At 41.8% G+C, this 12,531-nt stretch overlaps 1 protein-coding gene across 3 annotated transcripts in view; it reads left to right on the top strand.

Moving 5' to 3' along the window:
• The window catches only part of KIAA2026 (KIAA2026 ortholog), a 71,086-nt gene that overhangs the window by 20,539 nt on the left and 38,016 nt on the right, over positions 1-12,531 (top strand). For 2 of the 3 annotated variants that reach the window (XM_053297219.1, XM_053297220.1), the window contains exon 2: positions 9,039-9,239. The exons of the other annotated variant lie outside the window; for it this stretch is intronic. In XM_053297219.1, the coding sequence (XP_053153194.1) occupies positions 9,039-9,239 (201 nt within the window). The remainder of the gene's footprint in view (positions 1-9,038; positions 9,240-12,531) is intronic. 3 annotated transcript variants of the gene reach the window in all.

Below are 12,531 nucleotides of genomic sequence, written 5' to 3'. Positions count from 1 at the left end.
CTCTAGTGTTGGTGTATTAAGTATCTACATTTCTTTCTTGTAGAAAAAAGCTAACAGCATTTTTAAGGCTGCAATCCATTGTTCATTTGTTTGGGGATAGATCTCATTAGTGAGTTTACTCTTGGGTAAACATTCATAGGATTGTTGAATAATCTGCTTTCTCCTCTCACCCTTCAATAATGGGACAAATTTCTACGCATGTCTGTTTGGAAGTAATCCCCACTGAATTCATTTGGACTTACTCATAAGTAAGCATGCATAAGATTGAGCATTAGTATACCTGTGCAAGCTATATGACTTTTGATCCAGATCAAAAGAAGGGGTGATGGATAAGTGGAAATCTTCTTTATTTGTATGGAAAGACTCTGCAAGGAGAAAAGAGAGAGAAACACACTTTTGAAATAGCAGAAAGTCTTCTCATTGATCCTTGGAATCTTACTCAGCACTGCAAGACTTCAAATAACCTCGAGAGTTCAAATAACCTAACTTACTATTACAAAGAAAGAAACATGATCAAAATCTGTGGGGTAAAAGTCTAGTTGAAAGAAGAGCAACAGCAGATAAAATGTGTGGCTAGCAACATTCATTGCGGATCCTGGGCCGCCTTTTGAAAATAGCACAGAAAAAGTGCATATCTGACAATGAACTTGGTTTGGAAGACACTGCAGCAAAGTGTTGCCCAATCTGATTAAATCAGTATTGTACATAAGATGGTCGAGCAGATCAAATCTGACACTATTTAAAGAGGCTGTTGCATGTGGAATAGAGTGCAGAATCCTGATCAGGGACAGTCACCATGATGCAAATTACTAAGCAAAAGAATGACCTAAATTTTATGATAAGCTGGCAGGATCCAATCTATACTGTTTTATTCCTTATTTTATTTGGTGCAAATTATACATAACACACTTTCCAGAATAAGAAGGCTGAAATCCAAAATGCTGTGTGAAGATCACCCGCGTCTTTCCAATTGCAGCCTCGCATATGGCTGCTCAGACTACCGCAATAAGCTTAAGGAGTGGGTTTTGATTAGGGATGTGCACAAATTGATTTTTTAAATTCGATTTGTGCCTGAATAGAATCACCCCTAATTAGTTTTGTGTCTGAATCTACCCCAGAATCACCCCGATTCGATTTTATTTTGTTCGATTCAGACCACTTATAAGGTCCTAGGGGCACCAAATTTGGGTAATGGATAGGTCCCCATGGTTGCCATCTACCACCCAAATTTCAAGGCAGTGGGGCACTTGGTTGATCTTTAATGATTTTTTAAAAAGGTTTTTTTAACTGATTTTGTATATTTCCTCCATAGGAAATAATGGTGATTCAATGTTGCCCTATTTTAACCATAACATAGATCCCCAGCTTTAATTTTTTTTTTGTTAAGCTAAGCTCTAGCCCTGGTAGAAGTTATGGAGCAAAATGTGCAGTCACTATTTTTCAAATGTTTGGATTCTTTGGTGTATAATTTTGCCTGCATAATGAATCCCTATGAGGATTTATTTCACACCTTCATTTCTTCTGTTCATCTTGACCCACACTGCTTTGTAGGTGGGGGTGGGGAATAGTGGCATCCCATGTGCCAACTACCCTCCAACTGCAAGCTATTAGGTACTCAATTTATATTTTAGGATTTTTTGAGGTGTTTAGATTATTTGGTGTGTAATGAATTCTCATAGGAATTCATTATGAGGAAAGATTATTAGACACTAGAGAGTCTAAACACTTGGAAATATGCTTAGAACATAAACCGAGTAGTACCCCACTGCCTAACGGTGGGCGGGGGGTGTAGTTGGCACTTGGCAGTTGGCACTGTCCAAAGAAAGTCAAAATGAATAGAAGAAATGAAGGTGTGTAATGATTCAATCCTCATAGGGATTCATTGAGGAAACGTTAAATACCAAAGAATCCAAATACTTAAAAAATAGTGACCACACATTTTGCTCCATAACTCCACTTGTACAAGGGCTAGAAGAGCTTAGCTTTTTTTTTTTTTTTTTGAAAGCTGGGAATCTGGGGAAATTAATAGGAGGGATCTGAATCTGAAATCGATTCGAATCAGGCACAATTCGATTTGGACCCGAATCTAGCCAATGGACCACAGGGGTAATTTGTTCTTTCTCCAAATTGCTGTAATCAGCTAGTTTCGGTTACAAATCGATTTGTACCTGAATCGATTCACACATCCCTAGTTTTGATACATTTGTAAGGGCTAGTGCCTGAGAAAGGGAAGATTCATATTCCAAGAATTTTGGTTCTTTAGTAAGAATATACTGAAGCCTGTATGAAAACGATCTTCAGAAGGTTATTCTATGCTTAACCGTTCTTTTCAGGTGGTATAATAAAGAACCCTATATCTGTTACGGAAGAACGAAATTGTCTAATCAAGGATAATGCTCTTTGTGGGTAGTTGACTTCACTCTGAAAATAATTTTCTTGTATGTAGGAGATAACCATTAAATGAGTTAAAGTGCCCTTTGTTCTTGTCTGTTGTTGACCACTGTCCAGGCTACATGATCAATGCCACCTTGACTTCAGTTGTCACAATGGAAACCGTAGGGAGTCATCTGCCAGTAGTTGTCATCAACAATACCACAATTGACGAGTAATGTTACCTAAAAGCATATAAAAATATTTCTGTCAGTTTAGCAATATGACACTAACAGTGCAATTCTAATAATGTTCATGCAAAATGAGTCCCATTGAGCTCAGTAGGCTCAGAGAAACACCATCACTTTCATTCCAGTGTTAAGAAAAAGAAGTAGGAATTTAAAAATAAAAAAGTGGTTTGCAGTAATTGATTTGTGTGTCCCAAGATATGGAGAAATGTGAGGTATATTCTTAGTTTATATGTGTTATCTTCTTTCCATATAATAAACAATTCTTTGTAAGAGTGTTTTGATAACTATCTCAGATAAAAGTTGCATCTATTATTATTTAATTATTCTATTTCTATACCGCCCTTCCAAAAATGGCTCAGGGTGGTTTACACAGAGAAATAATACATAAATAAGATGGATATTTAATTATCATTATAATATTATTAATTATAAATAATTAAATAATTATTTAAATATTTAAATATTTTATTATACAAAAGTTGCATCTTAAATATTTATTATTACAATTTAAGAATGCCCATCTAAGACATTGACAATGTTATTTCTTGTATCTGTGTAAACTGCTTGGGAACTTTTTGTTGAAAAGCGGTATATAAATATTCATCATATTCGTAGTCCTCCCCAAAGAGCCAATCCACATAAATTAAGACCAAGCATAATAGATATGCCAACCAATTTTGGCCATTATTAAGTCCAGGAGGATGCCTGCATGGCTAATGGGTACCGTCAAGGAAGCCATAAAAGGGAAGAAGACTTCCTTCTGAAATTGGAAGGCCTGTCCAAATGAAGAGAACAGAAAGGAACACAAACTCTGGCAAAAGAAATGCAAGGTGACAATAAGGGAGGCAAAAAAAGAGTTTGAGGAACATTTAGCCAAAAGTATCAAGGGGAATAACAAAAACTTCTTTAAGTACATCAGAAGCGGGAAACCGGCCAGGGAGGCAGTTGGACCATTAGACAATGAGGGAGTGAAAGTGATTATTAAGGAGGATATGGAGGTTGCAGAGAAGCTAAATGAGTTCTTTGCATCCGTCTTCACGGCAGAGGATACTGAGCATATACCTGTTCCTGAACCAGGCTTTTTAGGGATGGAGGCTAGAGAGCTGAGTCAGATAGAAGTGACAAGGGATGATGTTCTAAACTGTCTGGAAAAACTGAAAGCTAACAAATCACCAGGGCCAGATGGCATCCATCTAAGAGTCCTCAAAGAACTCAAATGTGAAATTGCCGACCTCCTTGCCAAAATATTTAACTCATCCCTGAAATCGGGCTCTGTACCAGAGGACTGGAGAGTAGCAAATGTAACACCGATTTTCAAAAAGGGATCCGGGGCGATCCGGGAAATTACAGGCCAGTTAGCCTAACGTCCGTTCCAGGCAAATGGATGGAAAGCATCCTCAAGGATAAAATTGTAAAGCACCTAGAAGAACAGGCCCTGCTGGGAGTGAGCCACATGGCTTCTGCAAAGGTAAATCTTGCCTCATCAACCTTTTGGACTTCTTTGAGAGTGTCAACGAGTGTGTGGATCAAGGTGATCCAGTTGACATAGTCTACCTGGACTTCCAAAAAGCTTTTGACAAAGTTCCTCATCAAAGACTCCTGAGGAAACTTAGCTGTCATGGGATAAAGGGACAAGTACATGTGTGGATTGCTAACTGGTTGAAAGACAGGAAACAGAGGGTAGGGATAAATGGAGAGTTTTCACAATGGAGGGAATTAAGAAGTGGGGTCCCCCAGGGATCTGTACTGGGACCGGTGCTTTTTAATTTATTCATAAATGATCTAGAAGCAGGGGTAAGCAGCGACGTGGCCAAATTTGCAGATGATACCAAACTCTTCCGGGTAGTGAAATCCCAAACGGATTGTGAGCAGCTCCAAAAGGATCTCTCCAAACTGTGGGAGTGGGTGACAAAATGGCAAATGTAGTTCAGTGTTAGCAAGTGTAAAGTGATGCACATTGGGACAAAAAACCCCAACTTCAAGTATATGCTGATGGGACAGACCAGCTGTCGGTGACAGACCAGGAGAGGGATCTTGGCGTTGTGGTGGACAGCTCGTTGAAAGTGTCGACTCAATGTGCGGCAGCTGTGAAAAAGGCAAATTCCATGCTAGGGATCATTAGAAAGGGGATTGAAAATAAAACGGCTAACATTATAATGCCCTTATACAAAACTATGGTGCGACCATACTTGGAGTACTGCATACAATTCTGGTCACCACGTCTTAAAAAGGACATTGTTGAACTGGAGAAGGTACAGAAGAGGGCAACCAAGATGATCAGGGTCCTAGAGCACCTTTCTTATGAGGCAAGACTACAACACCTGCGGCTTTTTAGTTTAGAAAAAAGATGACTTGTGGGGAGACATGATAGAGGTCTATAAGGCCATGCATGGTGTGGAGAAAGTGGAGAGATATTCTTTTCCCTCTCACACAACACTAGAACCAGGGGTCACTCCATGAAATTGATTGCCAGGAGGTCTAGGACCAACAAACGGAAGTACTTTTTCACACAACACGTGATTCACTTGTGGAACTCTCTGCCACAGGACATGGTGACAGCCAACAACCTGGATGGTTTTAAGAGGGGTTTGGATGACTTCATGGGGGAGAGGTCTATCAATGGCTACTAGTCAGAGGGCTGTGGGCCACCTCCAGCCTCAAGGGCAGGGTGCCTCTGAGTACCAGTTGCAGGGGAGTAATGGCAGGAGAGAGGGCACGCCCTCAACTCCTGTCTGTGGCTTCCAGCGGCATCTGGTGGGCCACTGTGCGAAACAGGATGCTGGACTAGATGGGCCTTGGGCCTGATCCAGCAGGACTGTTCTTATGTTCTTATGTACCACTAACAAGCAGAAGGTTGCCGGTTCAAATCCCCACTGGTACTATATTGGGAAGCAGCAATATAGGAAGATGCTGAAAGGTATCATCTCATATTGCGTGGGAGGAGGCAATGGTAAACCCCTCCTGTATTCTACCAAAAGAAAGCCACAGGGCTCTTTGGGCGCCAGGAGTCGAAATCGACTTGATGGGACACTTTACCTTTACCATCTCAGGGGGTGAATGGTTTTTGGCAACATCTACCCCCATAAGATGGAAAACAGGTAATACATTATTAAGCTTTCTGTGGGTTATCACCCCTTCTTTATCCCTACCTCTAAATGACTGGGGTAAAATTGCAGTCATTTTTGCACAGAGGAAAGGGTTAGGGTCAGGGTGAATAAACAATGAATAAATTATTCTACTGTCTCCATGGATTAATCTTTGGAGGACATTCCTGCCAATTGTCATTTCCAGTGCTCTGACAACATTGGTTATTTTTTATAGTAGTTTTGTGTTTTTAAAACAGTCTAAAGCTTTTAAAATACCATTGCAAATTTGGCTACTGCGGATCTGATGGCCAAGACACTGAAAGACAAGTATTGCAATGTTATCCCCAATGTTATCCCCTATTTTTCATCTCTCGGGGTGTAGACATTTTCAAAAACCACAATGAGAGTCATGTAGCCAGAACAGTGGTCAACAGACAAGAACAAAGGGCACTCTAACTCATTTAATGGTTATCTCCTACATACAAGAAGATTATTTTCAGAGTGAAGTCAACTATCCACAAAGAGCGTTATCCTTGATTATACAATTTAGTTTTGTCCCCCACCCATGGTACCAACCACCCCAGTGAGCTCATGTATTATATAAGAAGCCAGGGGGGGAAGATGGGTAAGGAAGAAGCTTTAATAGCATATACTAGGGAAAAGAAAATAACTGATCTCATAAAGAATATATAACCATGTCACAAAGAGGTTCACTATTTTTCACAAAGAAACCACCTAAGACTGTTGGTCAGTGCATAAGAACTACCCTGAAGTGGTGATGGGGAAGAGATTATTCTTATGATTCTTGTTTAGGATTTTGTTTTGATAGAATAACATGCAGTCAGAACAGGCATGATACTGTTATTTTCACCATTGAAGGAAAAAATGGACCCATAAGGTTCTTTTGAATACTCTCAATATAGTTACTCATGATAGAGAAAAAAGAAAGGTTTGCATAAAAATGATTGATAAACATTATATATGATGTTGCAAACTTTTGGACATAACCTATAACCTAAATTTTAAAATATGCTCTCTGACATCTGGAATAACACTGTGCTTATGCAACAATGCTGATCTCCAGAGTAATATTCCCCTACCTTGGGAGCTCTGTGTTAATTTTACCATTCTTCTCTTATCTCTGAAGCCCACTGTGCTTTCCAAAAATATGTCCCTGAGGGTTGTGCAGCCCTTGGGTACATATCTTCAGGAGACACAGCAGACTTGAGAGGAATCAGCAAAAATCCCCTCCCCTCACTCCCGCACAATGGTTACTCTGGATGTCAGCACTGTAGCATCAGCACATACTAGTCCAAATGTCTGCCACTGTCAGCAAATAATTTGAAATTCAGAAATATGCTTACAGAACTACAGGAAGTTCAGAGCTCTATAGACCCTTGATAACATGCAGAAGGAACTCATTAATTGTTCTCAAATTAAAATGAAGTTGCACCTACAACTTTTAAAAGGATGCTTTTGTTTAAAAAAAAGAGGCAAAACAGCAAATGAAATGTTTTGCATACATGCCCCCCAATGACATGGAGAATCAATATGCACAATTGTATAATAAACGAATAATGAATTCCAAAGGAATGTTAAAGCCACTATAAGCTCTTCTGTTTGCAGTATTGTATGCTAATAAAACATAGTAATATAGTAATAGCTGAATTGAAGCCTTCGTGTTCTCAGTAGTATGAGAGACATGCTTATTTTTCTCCCAAAACAAACCATTGGGCAGTATCCAGATTGCTTAGGTAGGGGAACTCTCAGGGATGCATTTTTGGTGGGTATAGGGAGCTGCTCAGGAAAAGGGTATCTGTGAAAATCAGCTTCCCACCGTGTTCTACTCACACAGGTCTTAGTCTGCTTGCTGCCCATCTATTACTGGGATGACAAAAGCTATAAATAGCTTACTTATGGGAAGGAACTCATACCCTGATGGCTCCTGTGCAAATGCTGCAAAGCATTCAATGATCTGATTACTTGGTCTTGCAGAAAAATGTAGACTACTGTACTTAATACTGTGTAGCAGGCAACCATTACACTGCTCCTTTAAGAAAGGCTTCACATTCACCTCTGGTTGAGTGGGATTCTCACAGAGCAGTATCCATATTATGAATTAGTTGAATATAGACACTGCTCTGTGTGAATATTTTTATGAATAAAAATTAGTGTCAGTATTCTGTAAAACAAGAAGAGGATTGGTAGTTAAGGAGTCATGAGAGAGTAATGAAAAAAATGTGTGTCCATGATCAAAGAGGCCTAATAAGTGAATACATTCTGCAGACAATAACTTGGTCACTTGTGAATAGTTTTTGGGCTTGTATGTCCTTTGATGCTCTACCTCAGTTTCTAGTTTGTGGTAACTATAGTTTGCCATGATCCAAACTGGGCAAAATCTGGTTACTGCAAACTATACTTAATCCAGAATTGGAAGCCATGGTTTGAAGGGGTATTACTGAACTTAATGGATGAATTGTATGACTTAGTATAAAGAAGGTCTGTATAACCAAACAAAATGTTATTTCTTCACCTTAAATAATTCAGGCTGATCTATAATCAGACCAAAATACTAATAAATGATTCCTGTTAATATTTGTGTTACAAACACCTAGTATAGCAAAAAGCAGACTGTTAACGGTTTTGATGATGACGACTGATTATTAAACAGTGTCCATGTACATTGTGTTTGATGTGGTGACATTAAAAAGACAGGTACCTGCCCTGAGGACCTTAAAATCTGGATTTCAGTGGCAAAGGAAACACTAGGAAAGAAGCAAGTGTGAAAGTGAGGAAAAGGGGGAGGAAAAGGTGTCAAGGGATAAATTCAAATAACTAGTTATATATGCTCAGGCTTCATTTCCATTGAGCACTTGGTAATTACTCCTAAAAGATGGGAAAATGTGATCAAACAGTATTAGCCTGAGTTTGCCACATTTCTTGTGTTTCCAAATATTTTGTATTTGTTTTTCTTTAAATCTGCATTTATAAGTGTTCAAAAGGCATAAATGGAAACTGGCTTTAGGAAATCAAATTCCCTCTTCAGAAGAAATCTGCTCCTATTGTAAAGGAAGTATCTACTTCCAGATATCAAATGGTGATATACAATTCAGGGTGGTGGGTGTTTTCTTTTCTTTTTTTCTTTTTTCTTTTTAAAGTGAAGAGCACATTTTGCTATGAAGTACAGACAGATGCAGATGCAGCAGTACCACTTCAAGAGCAGCTTTTCTTTACTTTTGCTAGCTCTTTTTGTGAGTGTATAAGTGTAGCTACTGGATTACTGCTGTCCAGGAAAAATATTCTTGTGCATTGATTTGATTTTTCTTTCAAGGCATTTGAGAGAGAAGACAGCAATAGCAGTAACATCTAAAGGGTTCTATGGGCTGGAAGATGAGAAGGGAACAGCTTGTACTTCAACAAGGCGTCGTTCTACACCTCGCAGTTTAGCAGGCTTGACCACAGGCGTGTTTGAATCCATAATGGTTCAGGTTCTGAGACAGGAAGAGCAACTGAGAGCAAAAGAAGAAAAGAGGTAAAAGGCAAAAGTGGATTGTTTGTACAGTAGCTATTCTTTTCATTTTCATTTTTCCAAACTTTGATGCTCTGGGAGATTGAACATGTCACTTGCCCATAATTTCTGGCTCAAAATGGATTTTTCAACCTAGGGTTTCTATTTAGTTAAACGTTTTAGGTAGTCTGGTACACATGCAATGGGATCAAGCTTTCTTTTGTTATTAAATTTATTTTTCATTGGAATGTAGATATTTACAACAGTGAAAGATTTGAAATGTGTTTTAGCGATAATGCCTTGGGAATTCATTATTTAGGATAAAAAGGTTCAGATGTTCCTGTTCTTTGTTCTGTGCCTACTCATTCATTATTACCTTACTGTTCGTTACTGTATTTTTGTTTCATTATGAAACATATCTGTCTCTTCATTACTGTTTCTGTATCGTTTTGTATTGTATCTGTCATTTGTGTATCAGTTGAAATTTAGAGTTTTGCAGTGAAGCAGTTCATATCACTGGAACAGTGTTTTCTTCTTCCATTCATTTTAATATGATAATTAATCCAGATATCAATATGCAATGGACCAATATTTGTTTTGTTGTTTTAATATGGTAAATGGATATTGGGTGGTATTGACAATTAATTCCTGAGCCAGGCCCATGAATTATGGGCTTTTGGTGCAATCTCCGAGAGTGGGGTGGGGGAATGCTCATAGAGATTTTTGGCAACTTCTACCACTCTAGAGATGGAAAATAGGTGATAGCATTATTCACTTAACAGCTTTCTATGTTATCACCCTTATCCCTATCCCCAAACAATTTGGGTAAAATTGCAGTCATTCTTGCACAGAGGATAGGGTTAGGATAACAGTGTGTGGTGGGGTGGATGTTGTACTCGCTCCATTGAAAATCTTTGAAGGACATGTCTGTCAACTGTCATTTCCATTCCTCTGACAACATTGATAAAATTATGTAGTAGTTTTTATGTTTTTGAAGGCTTTTAAAACACCACTGCAAATTTGGCTGCTGCAGGCTCAAAGATCAGGACAATAAGAGCATGATAACACACGAAAAGGTGGAAGTATTGCAATGCTATTGCCTGTTTTCCATCTCTGGGGCGTAGGTAAAGTAAAGTTGTGCCATTGAGTCGGTGTCGACTCCTGGTGACCACAGAGCCATGTAGTTTTCTTTGGTAGAATACAGGAGGAGTTTACCATTGCCTCCTCTCGCGCGTATGAAATGATGCCTTTCAGCATCTTCCTATATTGTTGCTGCCTGATATAGGTATTTCCCATAGTCTCAGAAACATACCAGCATGGATTTGAACCGGCAGCCTCTCGCTCGCTAGGCAAGTTACTAGACCTTGTCAAAAATAACAGTGAGTATTCATCCCCACAGATGATACCAGCCACCCCAGCTGGCTCATGTACTATCTATATATTTAATTATCCTGGGTGTGCATTAGAATGTGTGTCCCCGCACCCAGCTGATTGGCTGGGCGGTGGAGGCACCTGATAGGCTGAGGCGCACCCAGGATGATTGGTTGTTGCGGTGGCCAGGCCGTCCTGGGTAAGTGGGAGGAGACAGCGGCAGCAAGGCCTGGCCTGGCTGCCGGAGGCGGGAGGCTGCAGCGGGAAAGGAGGTGAATGGGAAATGGGCTGCGGGACACAGTGTTGGAGGCTGGTGCGGGAGGGAAACGTGTAGCGGGACTTCCCTATTGGCTGCCCAGGAGGAGGAATGGTGGGGGGGCCCTTTTTGGCTGCCTGCCGCCCAGCAAGGAGGGCCTGTGGCAGTGGTGAGGTCTGGCCGAAAATGGCCGCCCGCCGTGGTAAAATGCTCAGTGTGGGTGGGAAAGAGGGAGAGAAGGAATGGAATGGGTGGGATGGAGAGGGAGGGCAGGGGGGAGGGGGGAGGGCAAGAGAGAGGAGGGCAGGAGGGGGGAAGGAGGGTGAGAGAGTGGGGCAGGAGGAGGAGGGAGGGTGGGAGGGCAAGAGGGGAGGGGGCAAGAGAGTGGGGCAGGAGGGAAGGGGGAACAGCCGGCCCCAAAGAGCGCACAGATGCTCTGTGTGGGTCAGCTAATATGTATTAGTTGTGGGATGAAGAGAAGAAAAAGGGAGTCTGAAACAAAAAGGAATATTCTAGTTAGCTCATCTGATTTTAGGGGATGCTTCCACCATGAAGCAAAATTAACTTTCATGAAGACTTCTGCTCTGAATTCTAGTTGTTGAGTTTTGTTGGGTTTTTTTTAGATTTGTTGGCTTGCAGAAGTTCCTGTGTGTTTATACCTATTTATAGTTGTTTGGTTTAATGATGACAAAGGCAGAATTATTATCTGGTCAGAAATGGTGATGCTTTCTGCCAGTATCGGCTATCTTTATGAAGTTCTGTCTATCTTCTTCTTCTATATACTTATTTCTCTCAGATGGGCCATGCGTGGATGAATGGGGATTCGTCGCGGAAATCTTGCAAGAACCACGGAACTCTTGCAAGGAACTCTCGCGGAGAGGCAGGGGGAGAAGCAAACTGGCTCAGAAGGTTGCGGGGCAGGTGGTGAGGGGACAGTGGCGGTGGCAGAGGAGAGTGAGACAGAGGCAGGGGGAGAAGCAAGCGAGAGGTGGAGGGAGACCTGAGGGGAGAGCAAACTGGCCCAGAAGGTTGCAGGACGGGTGGCAAGGGGGCAGCGGTGACAAGTGAGATGGAGGCAGGGGGAGAAGCAAGCAAGAGGTGGAAGGAGACCCAAGGGAGAGCAAATTGGCCCAGAAGGTTGCAGGGCGGGTGGCAAGGGGGCGGCAGCAACAAGTGAGATGGAGGCACGGGGAGAAACAAGCAAGAGGTGGAGGGAGACCCGAGGGAGAGCAAACTGGCCCAGAAGGTTGTCGGGTGGATGGCAAGAGGCTGGCGGTGGTGGTGAGTGAGATGGAGGCAGAGGGAGAAGCAAGCGAAAGGTGGAGGGAGTTCCAAGGGAGAGCAAACTGGCCCAGAAGGTTGCCGAGCAGGTGGTGGTGGGGGCGGTGGCGAGTGAGACGGAGGCAGGGGGAGAAGCAAGCGAGAGGTGGAAGGAGACCCGAGGGAGAGCAAACTTGCCCAGAAGGTTGTCCGGCAGATGGCGAGGGTCCTGCAGTGGTGGTGAGTGAGACGGAAGCAGGGGGAGAAGCAAGTGAGAGGTGGAGGGAAACCCGAGGGAGAGCAAACTGGTCCAGATGGTTGCTGGGGGCGGGCGGGGAGGGAAAGATGAGAGGAGGCGGGTGGTGGCAGGGGAGGGAAAGCACGGGGACAAACTAGTGGCGCAGATGCTATGTGCCGGGTCTGCTAGTA

Source organism: Hemicordylus capensis, chromosome 2 (assembly GCF_027244095.1).
Source record: "Hemicordylus capensis ecotype Gifberg chromosome 2, rHemCap1.1.pri, whole genome shotgun sequence".
NCBI classification, from domain to species: Eukaryota; Metazoa; Chordata; class Lepidosauria; order Squamata; family Cordylidae; genus Hemicordylus; species Hemicordylus capensis.
This window is presented reverse-complemented; position numbering and strand designations above follow the sequence as displayed.